Source organism: Tamandua tetradactyla, chromosome 1 (assembly GCF_023851605.1).
Source record: "Tamandua tetradactyla isolate mTamTet1 chromosome 1, mTamTet1.pri, whole genome shotgun sequence".
Lineage (NCBI taxonomy): Eukaryota > Metazoa > Chordata > Mammalia > Pilosa > Myrmecophagidae > Tamandua > Tamandua tetradactyla.
Window position 1 is genome coordinate 39,519,168 of NC_135327.1, and position 23,331 is coordinate 39,542,498.

At 42.1% G+C, this 23,331-nt stretch overlaps 1 protein-coding gene and 1 long non-coding RNA gene across 13 annotated transcripts in view; one reads left to right on the forward strand and one right to left on the reverse strand.

The window, feature by feature from the left end:
* The window catches only part of LOC143645128 (uncharacterized), a 28,311-nt gene extending 7,252 nt beyond the window's left edge, over positions 1-21,059 (reverse strand). Inside the window, exons 1-2 of one of the 2 annotated variants that reach the window (XR_013157019.1) lie at positions 20,853-21,059; positions 3,259-3,453 (exon numbers count right to left, since the gene is read on the reverse strand). This is a non-coding gene — a long non-coding RNA (uncharacterized LOC143645128). The remainder of the gene's footprint in view (positions 1-3,258; positions 3,454-20,852) is intronic. The other variant, XR_013157017.1, reaches the window with a different exon arrangement.
* Positions 21,060-21,239: 180 nt separating this feature from the next.
* RALGAPA2 (Ral GTPase activating protein catalytic subunit alpha 2) overlaps positions 21,240-23,331 on the forward strand; it is a 426,648-nt gene continuing 424,556 nt past the window's right edge. For 6 of the 11 annotated variants that reach the window (XR_013157020.1, XM_077114723.1, XM_077114751.1 and 3 more), the window contains exon 1: positions 21,241-21,532. Coding sequence is in view for 10 of the 11 variants with exons in the window: in XM_077114723.1 (XP_076970838.1) it covers positions 21,427-21,532 (106 nt within the window). In the remaining variant the exon portion in view is untranslated. Of the gene's footprint in view, positions 21,533-23,331 lie in introns of all 11 variants that reach the window. The other 5 variants (XM_077114736.1, XM_077114742.1, XM_077114733.1 and 2 more) reach the window with 3 other exon arrangements.

The following is a 23,331-nucleotide window of genomic DNA, read 5'->3' on the forward strand; positions in this document are numbered from 1 at the left end:
AATCAAGTCTCCTGACGTCACCTTTAAGGCTCTCTGGCCTGTGTCAAATGGTATCTGCACTAATTGCTGTTGACACCATGCCCAGCTCCAGGACTGTATCCCGCAGTGGTCTGCTTTGGCGTTTCGGTGCTTTGGTTCCTTTAATACAGGATGCTGCAGAGAGTCACCCACCCTCATCCCTTCTAAAGCAACTCTGCATTCTCAGCTGGTGAGGCATTCAAGGATATTGTGGGAGTTGTGATGACAACAGCCACAGCCCACATCTTAGAAGCATTTCTAAAGTCCTGGAGGACACACCAAGGGCCCTCAAATACTCCCAGCTGCTCTGCATCCCCTCACGCCCAGCCAGGAACCACAGGCCCTCAACGGGCTCAAGTTCAGAAAGTTCAGTGGGACATATACTGAGGCGAGGGCAGGGCAAAGGACCAATGTGGGATGATGAAACCTTCAGGGAGCAGCAACACAATGTGGGGTGGGGGTGGGGGGCTCTACCTCCAGGCCTGAAGGAGCAGGGGAGGAAAATAGTCTGGTGGGAGCTGCAGTCACAGAGAGGCCATTTGCCAAGGACATGGCTATAGTATGGAGGAAGACGTGAACACTCCTGACCTCTCCCTCCTGCCTTCCCATCTCATGCCAGTCTCCCACTAGGCAGCCCCAATAGCCCACAAGGGCATGGGAGCCTGGACAGGTCAGTCCCAGACACAGAGTAGGGTGGAGAGCGGTGGAGAGTGGATCTGGGGAAGCAAATGGATAACAACCAGTGTACAGAGTTACTCCCATCTTCATCGTCATGTAAAATGCCCATGGAAAAGATGGGGCAACCGAAGCGCGGAGAATTTCAGTAATTTCGCCCATGTCATTCAGTGGCAAAGGTGACATGGGGCACTGCTCCCCAGTAGGTACCAGGCCACAATCATCTCTGAATACCCCAAAGCCTCATGTATTGCCTGGTATGTAGTAGGGGCTTGATAAATGTTTATTGCTTCTGCTAAACCAATACTCTGATTGGGTCCGAACTCCACAGTCAAAGGCAAGAATGCTCCTACAGAACTTTTGACTTATGCCTGCCAAATCTTGCTTTTGAGTTTGGAAACAGATAGCTGTTCTGCCTGATAGCTTACATTGTATTCACAATCCTAGTGCCTTTTTGTTTAAACCATGCAACGGACTTGCTTCTTTGGGTAAACCCCAGGTTCTCAGGAAGACATCATACAGCTTTTTGTGGTAGGTATACTTTTGAAAACCCAGCTCTAACTTCTTGGGACGATTTGAGTGACAAATTTTGAATGATGATTGTTCTAGCTTGCTAGCTACCAGAATGCAATATACCAGAAATAAAATGGCTTTTAAAAAGGGGAATTTAATAAGTTGCTAGTTTACAGTTCTAAGGCCAAGGAAATTGAAACAAGTCTATAGAAATGTCCAATCACAGGCATCCAGGGAAAAATACCTTGATTCAAGAAGGCCGATGAAGTTCAGGGTTTCTCTCTCAAGGGAGAAGGCACATGGCAAATAGGGTCAGGGTTTCTCTCTCATCTGGAAAAGCATGTGGCAAACACAGCAACATCTGCTAGCTTTCTCTCCTGGCTTCCCTTCACGAAGCTCCTTGGAAGGAGTTTTCCTTCTTCATTTCCAAAGGTTGCTGGCCTCTCTGCTTCTCGTGGCTATGTTGTTCTGCTCTCCCCAAATCTCTCATTCTCCAAAATGTTTCCTCTTTTATAGGACTCCAGTAAACCAATCAAGACCCACCCAAATGGGTGGAGACACATCTCCCCTAATCCAGTTTAACAACCACTCTTGATTAAATCACATCTCCAGGGAGATGATCTGATTACAGTTTCAAACATACAATACTGAATAGGGATTATAAGAAACAGCTGACTTTACAAAATTGGATTAAGATTAAAGCATGGCTTTTTTAGGGTATATACATCCTTTCAAACCAGCACAATGATAATAATAGATTATAGCCCATAGATTACAATAAAGTAACCATAAGCCTATGCTGATATAAATAAATATATAAGTATAAAATAAATAAGGGGGAAGTAAATGCCATGCCTTCCAATTAATAAATGTGGAAGGGATGATGTAATTAGAAAATCACCTTTTGGCAAACACCCAGTAATAAGTGTGCCAGACAAGAAACTTCAATGGATGCTCAAATTATGGGGGAAAGTAGGAAAAGCAAATTATTTGCAAAAGGTCAAGACATCATTCCATAAGATAATCATGAATTCCACACAGAGAAGGCTTACAATGGAGAAACATGGCAGACACCACCTAAACCAAATGACCAAGGCCAACATTACTGCTAACGAGATGAGCTGGCTTCATGCGCCTTCTGATATGGTGTCCTGAGAAGGGCACTTTGTCACTTCTGTACATTCCTGCCAAAGTGTGTGACCTGAATTGAAACATGAAGAGACATCAGACAATCCCAAGTTGAAGGACAGTCTCAAAAATAACTGCCTACAACTCCTTTGAAGAGTCAAGACTGTGAATGACAAAGGAAGATTGAGAAACTTAATTGCAATGTGGGGTATATTGGACCAAAAAATAAAAAGGGCATTAGGGGGCCAATTGGCAAAATTTGAACAGGGTATATAGATTAATTAACCATACAGCAAACAAAGAAAAAAAAAATAGCAGTGATGAGGGGGGATTTAAAAATAGGGAAAAGGGGGCAAAGAATATAAGACAAATCTCAGTACTGATTTTGTAACTTTTTATAATTATTTAGAAATAAAAAGTTTAATTAAAAATAAACTGAAGCCTACTAAATACTGTCTGTCTCCTTACACATTTAAAATATGATTAGACTTAAAAAGTGGACATACAGAACTTCAAAATACTTTGGTTCAATTTCTTATGCATTTCTTTTTCTGCATGATCTCTCTCTTCATTTCAATTCACAAACAGATTTCAAAATTATTCATATAGTAATATGTTGAAAACTCTCCCTCTCTGCTTACCTGTCTCTTTCAGCTTGGCCCTCCATTATTTTTTTCTTTCCATACCTCTCCCATTCTTCCCAATCAAAATAGATGGCTAGCTGGGTAGAGGGATGGATGAGTAAAGCCAAACAGTCATGCTCAACTAACCCTTGAGAACAGAACTGAGACACAGACAGGTAGAAACTAGATTTGGAGAAAGAAGCTGTCCGGGAGGAAGACTCAAGAAGTCATAAAGGAAGGGTAGGAAGGATCCATCGCCATTTGGAAGCAAAGCTGGGCCAGCCCAAGGAGTTCAGACTACCTGCTGTTCCTCTTGAGGAAGAAAACTGGGGAAACAGGTCCCAGTAGAAGCATGCCAAGGTAGCTGAGATGTGGCCTGATGGAGCAGATGCTACACATCTCCTCGGGGACACTTGTGGAGAATCTTCTTCCAGTTCCGCTCATCACTTCCTGCATCTTTGTGCCCAAGGAGGATGATTGGCCAGCCCTGGGCAGTCTGCAAGTGCCAAGAGTTGGGGTTAATGCCCTAACCAAGGAAACACGGGAATTGGTAGTAGATATTCCAGCCTGCTTGCCCTGCAGCAGGGAAATGATGAGTTGTACTGCACACATTTACCCTGAGGCTCTTTGGGGAGAGGGCTGGGGGTAGGTGTGGGTGGGGAGAGGTTAGCTGTTGAGCTCCTGCTGCCCTGAAAGATAACCTTGCCCATTAACACATCTTACCTTGGTTTTCCTCCCTTCCTTGATCCCTTGCCCATTTCTTCATTGTGCTCCCTGGATCCACTTTCTAAACCGATTGCGTGCATCCATATCCTTGTCTCAGTCTGCCTTTTAGGGACAATTCCAGTTAAGACACAGGGGAAAGGGGATCTTGCTGGGAATTTTCCACCAATTGCAAATAAGTGGATGCCTTAGACTCTCTGGCTCTGATGGAACGGGCCACCTCTAATTCCACATTTTCTCTTAGGCTCACATTTCATAGCCCTTTGGGGACCGACGAAGATCCTGATTTTGCTTACCTCCCTAAGTCTGAGAAACAGGAGAAAGGATTCTCCCTGTGATGCTGGTTCAGTCTAGCTAAGCAGTCGCAGGTAAACACAGCTGTGCTCATGTTACTGAACCAGTTGAGGGAGACACAAGGAGCCACTTGGACCCAATGACCGAAGCCGCGCAGCCTGAGTGATGGTGAACTCCCTAACCTCCCTGCCCCAGACAAAAAACAGTGAGCCGGGAGCCAAAGCCCAACAAGATCAGGCCACACTGCATGAGCATTTGCCCTGTGATTCTGCCAGAAAGAGACAGGTGGAAGTTAGTCATGATGGCCTCCTGTCAGCAGCAATTAATATAAATCTCTTAATGTCCACTTAATTCCTCTATTAAGTTGTTGGAAATGTTGCGTTTTCTTTATGGACCTGCACAGGCTTGAAAAGGAAGCTATTTTAACAAAGAAGCAGAATGATCCAGGTAGAAAGTTAGCTTTACCCTTGTAATTATTGTGTTTGAATGTGGTTCAAGTTCTCATCTGTTTTATTTTTTATTTATTTTTCGCATGGGAATCAAACCCGGGTCTCTCGCATGGTAGGCGAGAATTGTGCCCCTGAGCCACCATTGCACTGCCCCTCATCTGTTTTATTTTAAATGATTTTTCCTCCTGGGTATAAAAGTAATACATGCTCATATAAAGAATATGGAAAGACGCAGTTCTGAAAAGAAATCCTTATTGGCATAAAATCCAGGTTAACATTTTTGGGCTTTGTGTTTCCTTTTTCTGCAGTAGAAGCATCCATGTGTTTATGTAGTTATAAAATCTGAATCATATTGTAATACAATGCTTTATCCTTCCTTTCTTTGCCTAACATTATAACATGAATATTTTTCCATATCATGATATATTTGTTAAATAATTTTAATGGCTGCATTCATGATATTCCATTGAATCAATATATCAGAATCTCTTTATCTTTCCATTACATTCTTAAGTTAATTATAATTTTTGATATTATTAAACAGTGCTGAGTATCTGTATATAAATGCTGCTATGATGGGTATCTATATATATATACTTCAAAATTCTTATTTCCTTAGGATGGTTTCTGGTCAGGGAATTACAAGGCCAAAGGAAACAGACTTATTTAAGGACAAATTTCTTATTAGAAAGGCCATCCCAGTCTGTACTCAGACCAGCAGTGTATCATTATGCTCATTTAACTGTTCATTTAAAAACCACTTTGTTAATTGATAGAAAAAAATGGGATTCCAATTTTGTTTTTACATTTGCAGTTCTTTGCTTGGGAATGAGACTGATATAAAAATATCTGTATATTCTGTATTTCTTCCATGTATTTTTTTGCTTATATTCTTTGTCAGTTTATTTATTGAAATTTGGTGAATTTCTTATCAAGTAGCATCATCTCTATATATAGAAGAAGCAGAAATATTTGGTCTATCATATTTTGTTGCAAATATTTTCCCAGTTGGTCATCATACTTTAAATTTCTTTACTTTGCTTTTAAAAACAACTTGCCCATATGTATTTCTAGTTTTAAAAAATGAGTTCATCTTTTACAGTTAATTCCTTAACATCTCCAGAATTTATTTTGACGTAAACTTTGTAAATAAAATAATTTTAGGCTTAACAGTCATTTAGTAAAGTAATTTAGATAAAGGGCTCTAGAACATTTTCAAATTGGAATCTAAGCTGGTACATTGTACAAAACCAGGAAAGAAAGCATCTGTGAATGCCCCTTCTGCCCTTAGGAACCTAGGCTTAGATTTTGGAAAATGAATGACCAAAAAGTATTCTAGAAAGCTTCAGTGGTTCTAGAAAACTGTCATTGGGCGAGTGTAAAGTCCTGTTTGTCTCTTTGGATAAGCAGAGACTACCTAATATTTGGTCTGGGATTTCCTGTACATCTGCGAAAACCCTTCAACAGGCATGTGGGTGGGTTCTACAGCATCCTTTCCATGGGTTGGCACTGGTTTCTAATTCTGCCGTGACTTCAGTGACTGGATGGAGCCCCTTTATTTGGCAGCTGTCTAGAACAAATGCATCTGCCCTTCCTGGAATGAAGTGATGGTTGATATGTTTGTGTGGAAGGGGACGCATCGAACATGATGATCTAATGTTTGCTATTCATCTCTGGCAAGTTTCAGAAGTTCAGGAAGAAAACAAAACGAAAAGCATCCTTCCCACAAAAAATCGCCCAGCCTGCCAATTTGGAGGTAGTTAGCCGATATCAGAAAGTGTATCTTTGTATTCCTCTGTCATATGGCTTGGGTGTTCTCTCTTCCTCTGGCCTGGGCCCCTTCAGGGTCCCCCCAGGGTTTTGGCCTGAGCCCCTGAACTGTGAAACCATCCTGTCACCCGAAGTGCCAGGGAATGAACCTGCAGTGAGGGGAGCAGAACAGAGCCGAGAGAAGGAGGGCCCTGTCATGGCGGAATCCAGTAATGCCTGAAGTCAATTCCACTCCAGGACTTCTCAGTTTCCTAAAATAATAAATTCCCTTTTCTTTCTTACACCAGCTTGAATTGGGCTGCCTCAGAGTTACATTAGAAAGTCTTAACTGATAGTGCTATGCTATTTCATTCCTTATGTCCTACAGTTTTAATTCCTCCTTATGATTAAAGATTTTATCTCACTATGGCTTTATCTCATTATTTCACCTGGGGATTGTTGAGAAGAGATTTTTCTTAAATTTTTCTTTTTACATACAATAAAATGCACAGTTCTTAACTATCAATTTCAATAAATTTTGACAAACATAAATACCTGTGTAAAGCAATCCCTCACAACAAGATCTAGAACTTTTCCATCACTCCAGAAAGTTCTCTAATGCCTCTTTCTGGCCCATCTCTTCCCACCACATTAGGAAAACGTTTTCTGATTTCTATAGATAGAGAGTAGCTTCACCTGGTCTAGATTTTCAAATAGAAGGAGACATATGATATGCTCTCTTGTTCCTGGCTTCGGCCTCTCCACATCGTGTTTTGCTTCTTCCACGTTATTCTGCATATGGGTAGTTCTTTCCTTTTTATGGCTAACTAGTATTCCATTAAGTGGTTGCACCTAGCTGGTTCATCCACTTACCAGTTGATGGACTTTTGCATAGTTTCAGGGATAGGATTTTTCATATTCATGGCACATAAAGCTCAGGGGCCCAGTCCAAACCCTATATAATCACAGATATGAAAACTCACATGCCCAGATTCGGCTTCTAAAAAGGTAGTCGTCAGAGCAGAGGGCCTGCTAAATCTACTGCAGGGGAATGTGGATAAGCCATGGCGATGGCGGCCTTCCCTACCAGCCATGGCACAGGGAGCTCCTTTACCAAGTGTCTATTACTCATCGGGCATTCTTCCCGGCAGCAGGCATTGGAGGATCCCAGACTGCAAGGGCAAGAAATCGGCCTCAGGGCAGGGTCAGCTGCCAGCCCAAACGGTGAGTGCAACAGTGCAGGGTGGGCCTGTGCCAGGATGGACAGAAAGAAAAGACAGGGTAGATGGGACAGGAAAGACGAAAGAGAAAGAGATTGTAGGAAAATAGGTCCCAGAGGGCAGGGCCTGAAGGACTTTAGAGGTCACAGTTGGGGGTTTACTACTGGGGGAGGTGTTGCTTCTTAGCGCCTCAGGAGCAGAAGGATGAGCTCCCCTTCCCCACTGGGGGAACTGGCATTCCCCTCACAGGCCTATTTTGGATCCATAGGAAATGTCAGTTGTACTAAAGCCCCTGGAATGTTCTGATTTTGGCTCTGTTTGGTTTACTCCTGGTGGCCTTAGGGGAGCTGCCTAAGGGGTGGCCTTAGGGGAACTGCACCCAAGAATCATGCTAAAAAATGATAAAACCTTGGTTCAGGACAGATCCGCCTGATCCCTAGAGTGAGCCCCTCCTTGAATCCTGTGACCTGGGCACCTTGCCTACCTCACCCTCCTCCCCAGCCCTGACTATGGCAACCCCATTTCCTATTTATGACCTCCAGGGTAGGGTTTCTGCCCAGGACACATCTTTCCCTATGAGTCACACAGGGTCGCGGTAAGAGAGCATGGTGCTTTTGCTAGAGGAAAAAATATTTGAATATAGGTTCTTAAAGGATCTTATTTACAGCATCTTCTCCAGGGAATCTTCACCTCTCATCTCTGGTCTTTTTGCTCTGAAGTAAAGAAAAGAGTCTGAACTACTTCTAACTCCAAGTATTGAATTTTGTCCACTTTTCTTTCTGGAAGCATAAGGACATGTTTTACCTGCTTCTTAGTTGTTTGATCTTTAGATGGATTTCTCTGCATCAGAGGCAGAGCCTTTATATATATATATATATATATATGATATCCGTACCCTGTAATATTTATCACTTGAAACTGTTGGCTAGCAGTTCAGAGGGGACCTGGTAATTGGGAGAAATTGAATTCTTGTATGAATTGCAAATAATCTGAGGAAGGACCTTGAACAAGGACTTAAGACTTCTATTTTCTTCTAGAAAAGTAATAAAACCTTGGCTCTGCTTTTGATAGCTGTGTGACCAATTAGTTCTTGAGCCTCTCTGAGACTCGGTATGGTAGAGTAGCCAAGAATCTGGAGCAAAGAGCCAGCCTGCCTGGGTTCAACTCCCAGCTCTGGTTGCGAGTAGTTGTCTAACTTTAAGCAAGCTGCTTAACCACTCTGTGCCTCTGTCCCCTCGTCTATACAATGGGGGTAAGAATAGTCCCTATTTATAAGGAAAGAGTGTGGAGTAAATAAGATAGTGTAAGAAAAATCTTATTATTATTGTCTCACGTATGTTACATGCTTTATGAGTTTTAGCTATTAGTGTTTTAAAGTATTATTTCTATTAAGTATGTAAGATAAAATATTGATGGCCTGATATCTGCTAGCAGAGAAGTGGCTTGAGGTCTCATTAATATTTCAAAACACCCTGAGATCTCTAAAACTAAAGGAAATGCTCAAAAGGAGAAAGTTTTCGGTATTCCCAGTATCACCTCTTAAATAGCAGCAGAGGCGTTACTGCTTGATTAGGTAATCAGTGCCAGCAAAACAGCTGAAGCACAGCACCCAGTCCTCCTGTGGAAACTTACGTGGTCATTGTGCTCATTTTCTATTTTTGAAATGTATCTTCATGGATGGACTTTTTGGTGAGGGAGCGAGGGAAAATCAAAACTGTCTAAATCAGAAATCTTATGGGCAATCACATCAGTTAGGTGAAAATAATTTTTTGGCTCAGAGTCAACTGATTGGAGGTGGGAAAAGGGATAATAGCCATTTTATCTCATTTCTAGCAAAAATAAAGAGGTGAAAAGGAATCAAATAAGACAAATCAATGTGCTTTTTAAAAAAAAAAAAAAGTAAGGACATGCCAAATTTTGAATCACCTTCCTGGCCCAAACTATTTTTATTGACTTGAAATAACAAAAGATGAGAGCCAAAAATGACCCAGATCGTTTTTCTCCCAGACCTGCTGGCTTTCAGTGCCCAGTGGATAAAGCATGTCCTGGAATTTCCTGAGAGGTGAGGACTATTTATGTAAGTCGATATGCTGAAAATGGATTTTTTTTTTTTTAAGTTTGGCCAAGAAGAAAAAACTTAAGATCAGAGGAAAATTCTCTGTTAGCTACAGATGATAACAATTCCTCTCTGTTAGCTACAGATGATAACAATTCCTCTTATTTTTTTATTGTCAGTTTTGCTAACTTTGCACAAACGGATTCCGTATTATTTTAGTGCATGTTTCATGGAGGTATTCCCTGCATTGAGAGGAACTTTTAACAAGTAAAGCCAGAGGTGTCTGGGCTGATTTAATGCCAGAATAGATGCATATTATTTTTAAAGTATGAGCAATATATTTCCGACTTACAAACATCATAGGAAAAATGAAACCAACACCCAGTTAAGAATCACTCCCCTTATGCAGATCCTGTCATCACCATCATCACCAGAGATGAATTGTGTTTCCCACCCAGCCAGCCCATGCCCTTGGACATATTCTAGTGACCCCTGCACACAGGCAGTAGGACCGTGCGTATGCAAGGATGCGTGCCACAGCATAGTCTGTAATAGAAAAAAAAAAAAAAAGAAAAGAGGCAACCTAGATATCCATCTGGGATGGAATGGGTAAATAAACAGTGCTACATTCATGCACACAAACTACTATGCAGCAATTAAAATTAAAATCACATATGTCAATTTTGAAAAATCTCAGAAATATAATATTAAGCAAGAAAAGCAAGTTACAGGAGGAGCCACAGAGAATGATGCTGTCTGTATAAGGTTTTATGCAGTTTCACAAAATTAGCTGGCTAAGACTAAAGACTGTCTTTTCTCAAGTTTGCAGTTCATGTGGCCCCCAAGCCAAAGCCTAGATTGGTAGGTGACTTAGATGGCTAGAGATATCCTTTCCTCAGGACCTATCTTTTCCCCATCTAGAAGCCCTGAGATCTGTCTTGGTCGAATCTCTCCACATTAATTCATTTTCATCCAGATAATAATAACGGCTCCTACTTTGCTGAATTCAACATTGGCAAAGAAAAACTGTGAAAATCCTGGTTATTATTTTGCTCACAACCTCAATTTATTATTTTGACTGTGCCTCATTGTATAATTGGCTGCTGTCTTGTTTTAAAACACAGATTTCAGTATGAGTAGTTTATATGGGAGAAGATGCCACAAAATATGGGTGTGGGAGGGGAAAGTTAGACAAAGAAGGGAAGGCAGCCAATATGGAGTTCATTATAGAGCAAGTAAGCACTGCAGGCACCTGGAGCTCAAGCTCACTGGAGACCTCTGGGAGACTGTACAGAAAACACTCCTTGGAACTGTACTACTCCAAAGGGAAGGGAGCTGGGTTTCCTACCCATCAACCCTGTTTGCCATGGGCAGAGGGCTGCTTCTGAGCACATTAATTCTCTGGCATGTTCAACTTGTCTTGTCCGTGGACCAAGTATTCTCCCTGTGGGTAAAGAGTCACAGCAAGTGATCTTCTGGTATAGAGGTGAGAACAGAAGGGGTTAGGTCCAACACCACAAATGTCTGCTAACAGCTCCTTGACTGAAGATTACCAGGGGAAATTTTAAGTCTACCATTATCTTGTTCCAACTTATCGTGTAGCCTGGCAGAGCCAGTTAATTAGATTTGCTAAGATTCTACTTTCCAATGCAAGAAACATATAAATGATAAAAATATCACATTTACTGTTACACTTTTAACTGGGAAAATTCCTTCATGTTGAGACTTTGAACACACTTCCAAGGGTCGGGGCTTCTAGAAGATTGCAGCTCTATCATGTGACATGAAGTTGGGGAAATATTCTGCAGCTATAGAGATGTCAATGGGGGAGAAGTGCTGGTTGTTCTGGAAGTGCCTCACTGGTGTGAAGATTACCTCGAATAGATTACCTCGAATCTAGATTCTGGAGTTTGGTTATGGTAGGTCCAGAAACTCAGTGTTGCTATGTCTCCTTGTGGGTTCCAAGCTCTGTGTAACTGACCAATGCTGAACAACAAATTTAGAAAGGACTTATAAATCTGAATACTACTCATTAATATAGGGTACTTTTCAAGATATAGAGTAAGGGAAATCAAATCAGTAGTCAGAGGACTGCTTGTTGGGCATAACCAGGGCAATAGGATTGGAGTTCTTGAATGATACTTCTCATTCCCCAGTAGTTTTCCTTTCTAAATAACCATCAGAGTTAGGATGGATGGATGTGTTGTTGCTATCCCTTGAAAATCATGGATAAACATTGGTCATGTCTCATTATCTCATCTGTCTTTTAAATATTTTGTAATAGGAAAGGCATAATATAATTAAGTGTGTTGCATCATTCTCATTTCAGCAATTTCTTCCTTGAGAATACGCTTGGGTCTCTTAATAGAGACTTGGAAAATCCACTGGGTTTACAATAAATACATATCCTATTTCTTACCACAGCCTCCTTCTCCAGATCCCCAAGTCCACTGATTTCTAAGTGCCTTCAAAAGGCTGAAGGACATTGAAGGGTGAGTTCCTTTAACGTGGATAAAGGACTAAGGATCACGCAGAATGGCAGCTATGGTGGCACTCCTTGTTGAAGGGGCAAATTTCCTTTGCTTGAAGTCCCCAGAGGCAGATAATGCTGCCTAATCAGATAGATCCTGATAGAGCCTTCTGAAAGCTCCCTTTGTTCATTTTCAAAGTTGATTTAAAAAAATAATTTCTGTGGTAGATTGATGAATGGTCTCAATTCTTAATCCTCCCTATACCCATTCCCTCTGCCCTCCTCTTCTGACTCTGGGGCTCAGCCATGTGAGTTGCACTGGCCAATAGATAATTGCAAACATGTCACAATTAGAGGCTTCAAACTGCTTATGCAATTGGGCATGCTCATGCCTGCCCTTTGCCATTACCAAGAGGCCAGGCTTAGGTTAGCCCACTGATTCCAGAAGGAAGGTGAGAAAAATATAGCCTAGAGCCAGGTTACATTCATCTCTCACCCTAGGTCAGCCCATAGTTAGTGAATCCCTAGGCATGTGAGCAATCTCCATCAAGACTATCCAAGATCTGATTGGTCCAACCTAGATCAGATGAATTCCATAGACTTGTGAGCTATGTCACTGAAGTTTTGTGGTTAATTACCATGCAGCTATTTAGTGGTATGGATAATTGATATACTTTTCTCCCAACTGTTTGGGAGACTCCATCTCTGGTCCTGCCTGCTCTCCAGCTGAAGTAACTAGTAACAACCCCAGCACATTTTAAAGTACTTCCTATAATACTAGATGGATCGAATGGTATTCTCTCAGGTCAGTTTCTGCTGATTTGCCTGTTTGAGGCTTGCTTGGTTCTTTTCCTACAGGCATTCTGCCAACTACTCTATAAATAACTATTCTGAAATGTCTATAGAGACAACTGTGGGTTTTCCTGCCCTGGCGCCAGCACCCAAACTCTTGGGTGCCAATGACACCTCTGTAAGACCGTCCTCCCTTTTTGTCACCTATATTCCTCCTTCTTGTGGAGAAAAGCACTCACTGGCAGCCCAGCCACCTTCTATGAATAAAAACACAAGGCTATTCAGAGATCAGAAGGGATGAGCCAAGGAGAGAGCCACAGGCTCAAAGAATTTTATACCCAGAAGGATGTTACAGATAGCATTGAATAGAGCACCTTTTTTTTTCTTTTGGATACAGTGTCTTTATATTCAAACTTTGCTGGTTTATCCATGAAAGGAGATGAATCTTCAGGATTTCTTTGTTAGTCCCTAATGCTTGGGGCCATAATTGCCTCATAACACACTATCTCCAAACTTAGTGGCTGAATACAATCATTTCGTTCATTGATTGGTTGAGTCCTGCAATTTGGGCAAGGCTTGGCTGGGTAGTTCATTTCTACTCTACCTGCCTGAAAGGTGTGATTGGGTCTGGAAGATCCCCTTGCGAGAAGGCCTCACTCACATGCTGACAAGGTGGTGGCGGCTGTTGACCATGGGCCTCGGTTCTCTTCTGCATGGCCTCTCCACATGGTGAGATTCGACTTCCTACAGGATGGCAGTCTCTGGATAGGCAAAATTCTTACATGCTGTCTGGCTTCCTCCAGAATGCAAAACCAAAAGCTGCCAGGCCTTTTTGTGGCTTTGAATTGGAACTGGCACTCTGTCACTCCTGCCATGTTCTACTGGTTAAAGGGGGTCACAGGGCCAGCCCAGATTCAAGGTGAGGGGAGCAATACAAGGGCATGGCTCATGGGGGCCACCATTGCCAAAGATTATTCCACTATCCTTCCAAGCGTCATTGGAAATTCAGCTTCCCTCATCTTTTCAAGCCAGCGAAAGTTGCGGTTAGGTAAACACAGACCCAGGAGTCTGCACAGTTGGGCTTCTGTTCTAGCCTGATCATTAGGCTTTAGAGACACAGAGAAGTCACCTGAACTTTCTGTCACAAGTTTCCTTGTCTGGATGAATTTTAAAGTATTTTTTGGCTCAAAATACAGAGTACTAGGTCTTGAGTCTTTGGTTCTGGGACAAGGCTTTTAATACTCCCTCCAATGCCTTGTTGATTTTCTCCAAACTGCTCTTCTGTCTTGATCCTCAGCTACCAGAGGACTAGCCAAGCTACTTACTTACTCCCTGTGCTTTGACTAAGTTCTCCTTTTTCTGATTTGTCCTTTTGGACCTGCTTCTTGTGAGCTGGATGACCTTGAGCCGGCCTTACAGCTTCTCTAAGTCTAGATGAAACAGGGTGGAGAACATTAAATTGTGGGCTGTGGCAAGGCTTAAATGGGATAAGATGCATGCAATCAGCTTGCAAAATGGTATTTGCATGTGACAGTACTTTCCACCCATCCTGATGAGGCCAAAATCATCATGGCAGAGTCCAGCAAATGTTTCCTTCCTGGGTTTTGATAACAGACACAATCAACTAACCATCTTAGATTCTTATTTTTCCGTTTTATAATGAGCAAGAAGAACAATATCCATCAGCCATATCTTACCCCTCAAACCATCCATGATTCCATGATATTTGTGCTAATAACTCTTCACAATGACGTAAAATCACTTAATGTAGATTTTAAGAAAGCAATGTCATAAACAGGGCAAATGAGGGGACTTTTATTGATATTTTTCTGGAAGTTAAAAACAAAAGCAACTTCATATTTATTTTTGCAAAGTTCCATCTTCAGACAGTTTACCAAACCAGGCAGTGAGCACTTTGGCGGTAAGGATTTTCTCTCTATCTATTCACTGACTAGAACAGGTGCCTGGCAGAAAGGCACTCGATAGAAGCTTGTTGAATGAGCAAAGGAATGAATGAATGAATGAACAAAAGCTAGGATTGTGATGAGGATTTAGGAAAGAGATCTACTGTCCTGATTTTTAAAAGGAACATTTAATGGAGGAAAGCGTCAATAGTAGTTTTTTGGAGAGGTTATTCAAACCTCATTTTTCAGTCTCTAAGGTGTTCCTTTGTGGTTTTCACTGTGGTTGCAGCTAATTAATCTGACTTTGAATTATTACTTTAACTTTTGCAAGGACCTATATGGTATTTATGGGGTTGGTCTGGAAACAAACAGCTGAAGTTCACAAGGCCCTGATCAGTCTTCTTAAACTGGCATTACTTATGATCCAGAAAGAAGCAGGTATGTCACCTGATATGTTTCACTGGGGAAACTACTCCTCCTTATCAAGAAGCACACACAACAAAGAGGAGAGTAAAGAATTTCGGGACATTGCTTCAATCTATTTTGCTTTATCTGATAGTGTCCAATGCGAACTGTGCAAAACCACAGAAAACTGCAGCTGTGTAAGCCTCTCCATTAATCATGTTTACAAACTACATGAGCACAGAAATGGGCAGAAATAGCTTTGTTTATATTTTCTAGGAAGTAAGGGAAAAGAGAAAAACAAAATCATATTTACTGAAACTTTTTATACCAAGCACTGTGATCAATTCTTTTTATTACCAATTATTCCTCAGAATAAACAGCCCAGTGCAGATTGAACTCTGTCTCATAGATGAGGAAAACTGAGGCACAGAGAATTCAGCTACCCATTCAGGATTACCCAGCTAGTAATGGGGAAGAACAGGGAATCTGAGCCTTTGCTTTCACTATCGTCCCTTTATGGCTTCCGCGGATTCAATGGAAGATCAACCGCCTCTTCCCGTTCTAGCCTAATGGACGTTTGGCCGTCACTGTTTCTTTTACCAGGCTACAAGAACAGATTCATTTCTGCAGCCCCTATCGCATGCAGCCAGAGGCACAAAGCTGGATCACCACCACGCAAAACCAAACTGTTCTTGGCAGTCCTCACAGGGCACACGGCATCTTACTTCCCTGTCTTGGTCTACAGTGCGCTCAGGTCCTTTCCTTGGTTCAGGTGTTATCTCCTCCAGAAAGCCTTTTCTGAACCACCTCCCCTCCCTGCCCACCCTATCACCCAGGCTGGGTTAGGCGTCTTTCCTGGTCTCTCCCCAAATGCCCTGCGTGTATCACTATGGATAATTGCCATTATCTAGTTAGGTATCTGTCTCCTTCATTGGATTTTGTTCTCTGAGCCTAGGGCTGTGTCTCTTTCCTCCTTTTGACTATGATTTCTCTGGGGATTGGGACTGTGTCCTGATTATCTTTGTGACGTTCCTACCATGCATGAAACTGGCACAGGGTTTCATTAAACCTATTGACTGGATGAAAAAGATTACTAAGAAGGGCACACACACGCAAAACAAACAATATGTTTCACACGGGGCTACTTCAATCCAGAGAAAAGAAGGAGTAGAAGCAGGGAGCGGGGAGAGAACACAAAAAGAAGAGTAACATAAAGACAAAGTTTCCTGAGGGCAAGTCTTTTGAAGATGTCAGGGGAGGAACACAGTGATGTTCTCTACTGCATTTGAATTTTTCAGTTTTGGGTGACAAAAATAGGATTAAATTCTCTTTATTGTCTATGAAGATTTTAATGGCTGCATAATCCACACATACACTAACTATAAGTTACGTAAGGAGTTTCCAGGGTTACCTTGGGGGGGAAGAACTCTCAAACATAATTCTTCCTTAAGGATTTAGTGAACGTAGTAAACTGTGTCTCTTAATCGTTTTACTAAGTTACAGATCTTAATTATAAATCATCCCTATGTGTGCAGACATTCCATGTTTCAGAGTTTATATTAATTTATGCCAAGCAAATGGTAAATAAAGGTGATTTTGTTCCCTTAATTGCTCTGTGGAAGATGCGATTTGTTGTTGTTGTGGCTGTTATTTTAGCTATTTAGCATCCAGCATCCAACATCCCTTCCTAACAGAGCTCCATTTGTGTGTGTGTGAGTTACTATCTTGTGAAGTCTCAGTAGGATACAGTGTCCATGTCCTACTACAGGGGTGCTAGCACCTCAGATATCCTGCCCCAGGGCAGCCAGGTTGGTGACACGTGAACTAGGTACCTGGCTAAGGTGGAGCCAGTTGGACATTCTCTTTTGAAACTCTGAACTAGAAGATGGTTGAAGGTCCTTTATTGTCATGGAAACAGTAGTCTGTCGACCTATGTGCTCCTGCACTGTGACCTATTCAGCTTCCTAAAGCTTCCTTGATTTCTAATTATTTTCCAAGCCTGGTTCTCCAAACTGTCACTGATTTTGCGAGTGTAGCATTCTTCCAGTGAATTGGCTTGTGCTTAAATAGCTAGTCAATTTCTGTTGCTTACAAGTAAGATGCCTGTCTGAAATACTAGGGTAAAATGGTCTCCGTTTAAGACATATTTATAAGTGAGTTAGTATAAGAATTTGTATTCTTGAATTATGCTTCCCAAGAATTACTTCAAAATTCATTTTTCTAGAATATTAGAAGAATTAATATTAATAAACAAACTTGGTAATGGATTTCTCTATTTTGAGTGAGTAGTTTTGTTGACATTCCATAATCTGCATTCATTTTTAGAAAATCTAACATTGATTTCTAAGTTAAAGAGTAAAACTGATCTAGAATTAAATCTAATGGTGGCACTTTGTATGTTGAAGACAGATGTGAGGCAATTGGTAATTAACAAATCTTGAACAGACTTCTCACCTTACGTAACTTAATCTCTCTAGCCTTTGTGCATTGTTTATTAAAGTCATATTTATTCTTTACATAATTTCCATGATTCCTGGTTTTCCCAACATTGTCATTTATATATATTTTTATAAAGGCCTTCATGGGATTTACTTTTGAGTTTATATTTTTCTAATTTTGATAATTTTCAATACTAAAATATTACTACTATTTTGATGATAAAAATGGAAATATATCTAAAGCAGATGACATAGTGGTTGAAATGCACAGCTATGAAACATGTGTTTGGATAAATTTAGAAAAATGATTGGCCTTCTTTCCCTTCAGGTGTTACTTTGTTATTAAGCATCCATCAGACACATCAAAATGGCTGGTGGATTTTCAAAAACCTTTCCAAGTCAGTCCTTGAGTGAAATTCTCATATAAAATGATTTCTAGTCAAGTTTAAAGTCAAGTATTAAATTTCCTTGCTTGATACATATTTGGAAAGAAAAGAAACTAATAGGAAATATTATTGGAGGAGAAAATAATATGTATGCTTTAGTTTGTTAATGCTGCCAGAAATGCAGTGTACCAGAGATGAGTTGTCTTTTATAAAGGGGATTTATTAAGTTACAAGTTTACAGTTCTAAGGCCATAAAAATGTCCAAACTATAGCATCCATAGAAAGATACTCAGGAAAGGCCAATGATTTCTGAAACACCTCTGTCAGCTGGGAAGTCAGATGGGTCTGGTCTTCAGGTAAGCTTATGGTTTCAAACAGCTTCCCTGGGGGCATTTTCTTTCTGCATCTTCAAATGTCTCTGTGTGAGCTCTCGGCTTTTTCCAAAATGGTTTCCTCTTAAAGGACAACAGTAAGTGGATTAAGATCCACCTTGAATGGGTGGAGACACATCTCCATGGAAACCACCTAATCAAAAGGTCCCACCCTAAACTATAGGTTTATACCCACAGGAATGAATGAAAAGAACATGACCTTTTCTGGGGTACAAAACAGCCTAAAACCATCATACCCACATTTATATTTTTAAATCATGGGTTCAAATGGATATTTCCAGGTAAAATTTAACATTGCAGAGTTTTTACTTAATTAATTTTTTGATTTGGTATTTCTCAACTGAAAATCTTGGTTCCCAGTAATAGTTAACATTTGTTTGATATCTTTTGTCTTTAGACTATGTCCCCCTACAGAAATACAATCAGAATTCCATTTACAAGAGTAACATAAATTATTTTCTCTATATAGTTAGGTTATCAATTAGATACATGGGTGGGTTCCTTTGGTCTTGTTTATTTTCACTTTTCAGGGATTTTTTTTTTCTATTTTAATTTTTGAATGTGTTAAACACTTAACTGGTTCAAAAGTCAAAACTCTACAAAAAAGGTATGGTTTGGGAGGGTTCTCTTTCATCCCTCTCCTTTCTAACCCATCTTCCACCGGACTTGGGTAGACGTTAGTGTTAGCTTTTTTATTTATCCTCTCAATATTTATTTTTGAAAAAAAAAGGTAAGCAAATACATATGTATTTTACGTTCTAGCCCTTGCTTTTATAGTTAACATGTTTGGGAGATGATGTCATTTCAGCACATAGGAATTTTCCCATTTTTTTTTATGGCTGCATGGCACTCCTTAGAAAAACATTGTGTGGATGTACTGGATTAAATCAGCCACTTATGAGATATACATGTTTGTACTACACCCAATCAGATTCTGCTAGATGATTGCATGGGTCCAGTATTTGGCTGTCTTAGTTCCCTAAGGCTGCTGCAACAAATGACCACAAACTGGTTGGCATGAAACAACAAGAATTTATTCTCTCACAGTTCTGCAAATTAACAATTTACATTTCTTGCTTTTGTAGAGAGGATGTGGAGTTTTACACTCCCATCAGCAAGCAATGGCTACACATGAGGGGTGAGATGAATCTATAAGCATGGATGCCTGTTTCTGCTACTATTAAGTTTCAACAGTGTCACATCTTCACTGTACACCATCACTTATCTCTTCATAAACTTGCTTCTTCTGTCTCTTCATAAGTAGCTATGCCTCCTCAACTAGATTGGAAGTTGTGGGGATTAGGATGCTGTATCTTATACATCTTTTATCCCCGAGATTTACAGGTGCTCAGTAAATGCTTGTTGATACGACAACTTGCTTTGTGAAAGAAAAATGAAATTTCCAAAGACAAATGCATTCAATTTTTTTCACTAGATGCAATGAAACGTATCTTCTTCTACAGGAAAGGTACAGTGATTTTATGATTTTATATTCTCTGAGGAATAGGGTACAGGCTAAAATGGTGTAACAAAGACACCCAAAATGCCTTGAATTAAGAGAGAAGTTTGTTTCTTTCTCTTGTTAAGTCCTGGGAGGCTTTGTGGCCCCAATCTATGGTGTAAACTCGGGGCTCAGGCTGATAGGGTAGCTGTGCCATCATCCTGAGTATAGGGCTTCCATCTTCAGGTCTGTGCAATTCATTCATATTGTTGTGTTTATTGGTAGCCCCTTCCTTTTCACTGCTGAGTAATATTCCTTTGCATGGATATATCCTAGTTCTACCAATGTTTAAGAATGCAGAGAGGTTCTAACAATGAATACGAATATCTTTCTGTACGCCTGCATGAAATAAGTAGAACTATGTTAGCTTTTATTCCATTTTATTTAATGAACTTTTATTGAGTGTTTTTGGAGGGCAAATACTGTGTTTAGCGATGGGGATATAAATCCCAGACTCCGTCTCCCCAAGTTACAATTCAGCTTGAGGAGAAAGACAATTGCGCTGTCACAATTTGGATGGAAACCACCAGATTTTAAACAGCCACCTTGAGTACCTGCTGAAAAAGCTGAAATGTTAAGGCTTCCAGCATTAAGAGATCCAGAGGCCGGTAAATAATGTTACAAATCTCTTGAAAGAAGCCTAAAGTCTTGCCCCCGGGCCTTAAAAAGCAAACCCTCCTGAAAGTCAGATCACTTGGGTTTTATTTCTGGTTCTCTGATAGGATTGCCATGTGACCTTGCACAACACAGAAAACGCGCACTTCCTGGAAGGCAAGAGGCAAGGTCCTAAGGAGACCTCTGCGCCCTTTCGGAGGGCATACGACGGGTCACCCCCATGCAAGTGCGGTTGGGTCCCAGAAGCCAAGGGAACTGGCTGGACTTCTTTGTGCCCTTCCCTGCGCCAAAATCATTCATTTTACTTTAGTGTAAAATTGGACTTCCGATTTTGGCATGGTACAAGCGGCTTCGATTCGCTCTCTGGTGTGACTACAGAAGCTTTTCTTACTGAGATGTTTTGTTGTTCACCCTGCACTATACTGAAGCACAAGTTGGACACGCAGACCGGAGAATAAAGGTGCCGGTCTGCGTCCCTCCCAGGGCAGGGGGTGCACGAACCTTGCCCGTTGCTTTGGTGACTCGGGTGGAGAGTATGCTGTGCCTCGCCTCCTAGCGAACTACATTACCCAGGAGCTTCTGCGCCCGACGTCGGGTGCGGAGACTGGCTGAGAGCAGGTTCACTGATTCTCACCGGCCTGCCTGGTAGGAGGCCGCCTCGCGATGCATCACGGGAGTTGTGGTTCGGTGGGGGCGTGGGGCGAGCTCCTTTGGGATTGGCAGCGCCGACTCGGCGCTTCGGGCGCGTCCTCCAGGGGCCCTGGCGCTTGTTGGCGGGCGAACCGAGAGGCGGGTCCGGGCTGCACGCATGCGTCGTGCACGAGGCGCCGGCCGACACCTCCCGCGGGGCGGGGCGGTCGGTTCCGCCTAGACACCGCCTTCCTGGCCCGCCCCTAGCCTGCCGGGCTTGCCCCTCCTTCCTGGAGCTTCGGCTGAGGCGGCGGCCGCGGCGGCCGAGAAGGGGGAGGTGAGCGGCCCGTGCGACACGCGCCGGCCGTACCCGACCCTATGCGGTGACCCGCGTGGCGCAGGCGCCTCCTGCCCCGCCGGCGGGGCCCGGGCTTCCCGCGACGGGATGTTTTCCCGAAGGAGCCACGGGGACGTGAAGAAGTCCACCCAGAAGGTGCTGGACCCCAAGAAGGACGTGCTGACCCGCCTGAAGCACCTGCGGGCGCTGCTGGGTGAGGCGCGCCCCGGGGTCGGAAAGGTCGGGGGCACCTGCCGGCAGGGCGCGGCCTGGAGATCCGCGGGCAGTGTGAGGTTCGGGGTTGGGGGGTGCAGAAGACGCCCGGGGAGGGGGGGCGGTCAGACCTTCTCGGAGCCCGGGTAGGGACTACCCACCCAACACCGTCCGAGGCATTGTTCCGCGGGCCTCGGGCAGCCTAGCATTCCGCACTGCCCGCAACCCTGCTGTCTCCCGCGGCGCGGGTCTCTCCGGATCACCTCTGGGCCGGGTACAGCTGTGACCATTCCCTCCGCTCCCCCGCAAATTCAGCGGACTCCGTGGGGTCCCAGCACGGACTTAATTGAACTGTCATTTCTCTCTCTCCCGCTTTTAAATGCTATTTTTGTCTTGGAGTCTGGTACCCCAAGTGCAAATTTAACTGTCAGCTCTCTTCCCAGGCGTCCGCTTATGAATTTTATTTTGGGTTTAGGTCTAGCTGCTTCATTCTCTTTGTGTCCTTGGCATGAAGGAGGCTCCTCGTGTCTGCTTGGAGGGAGTGGAGGCTTTCCTGGTTTCTGGGAGGCTGCTTCCCCTTTATGGCTGGATGACAGCAAGGTTACATGCCTTCCTCCCGTTTTTGTGGAAGTTCTGTGGAACCCGGTGGGGGGCCTGGAGTTGACCTGTGATGAAGTTCACTCCTTTGGATCTGAAGTGTCCGCAGGGCTTCCTGTCACCTGCTGCAGGTGATCTGTGACTGATTCACGGAGACTGTTTTGTTTTCTGTTTTCTTACTTGCTTAGCCTTAACTTTTGTTTAGAATGAAAACAATTTTGCTGTCTATAGACAGACTTGTCATTGTGTATTTGGGGGACGAGGAAAGAACACCTCCTGTTCTTTTCCAGATGCCTTTTTATTTTTAAAATGGGCAAGAATCACTTGATCCAAGGCACAGAGTTTAAATGTGCCTGTCATTTGAGAAAATATGGCATAAAGGAATTCATTTTATACGTGATAATTTTAATTAAAGATCTTATTCATGAGATTAAAAATTGCTAATTACTTTCATCTCTAATCTGTGAAGTACCTCTAGGGAGGAAACTCACCAGATATTGCCAAGTGAAATTATTCACAATCTCAGATTCCTTGAGATTACACTGTTTTGTTCGATTTGAAATGAAATGGAGTCAATTATGGTTAGCAGGATTCGTTTTTAAGACTTTTGAAAGTGAAATGTGGTGTTCTTGGTAAACTGAACTTTCTGCTTCCTGTAGTAAAATACCATGCACATACAGGTTGTATTGTGCAGGGTTGTTAGTGAATAGTGACTGATTAACACCTACCTCAGGGAAGTTTCTGATAAAGGAGTAGCATTTTAAAGCATTTGATACTTTCAAACTTTTTCTGTGGTAGAGAACTGGGACTTCTGTTCTCTCCAAGCCTACAAGATTAAGTTAGCTACATTTTGTAAGGGCAAAATCAATTAAAACCAGATCAGTTTGGTTTCTTAGCATCTGCAATACATTGTTACCTTCTGAGAAAGTAAAGTTTTCCAGCCTATGTAATTGTGGTTTCACTCTAAGGTGTGTGACTTACTTTGAGGAACTTTCTTTGAACTCATTATGACCTCCATTCTATAACATCTAGAGGGTCTTTGATATTTCCTTAGGGGTGTGTGTGTATTTTTTTTTTTTGGTTGATGCATTTGTCTGTGGAATGGCCCAATTTCCTTTGAGTATTACTGTGATCTTTGTCTGTTGGAAATTTTTGTAAAATGGAGGAGTTCTAGTCATAATGTTTAATGTAAACTTTCGCTTG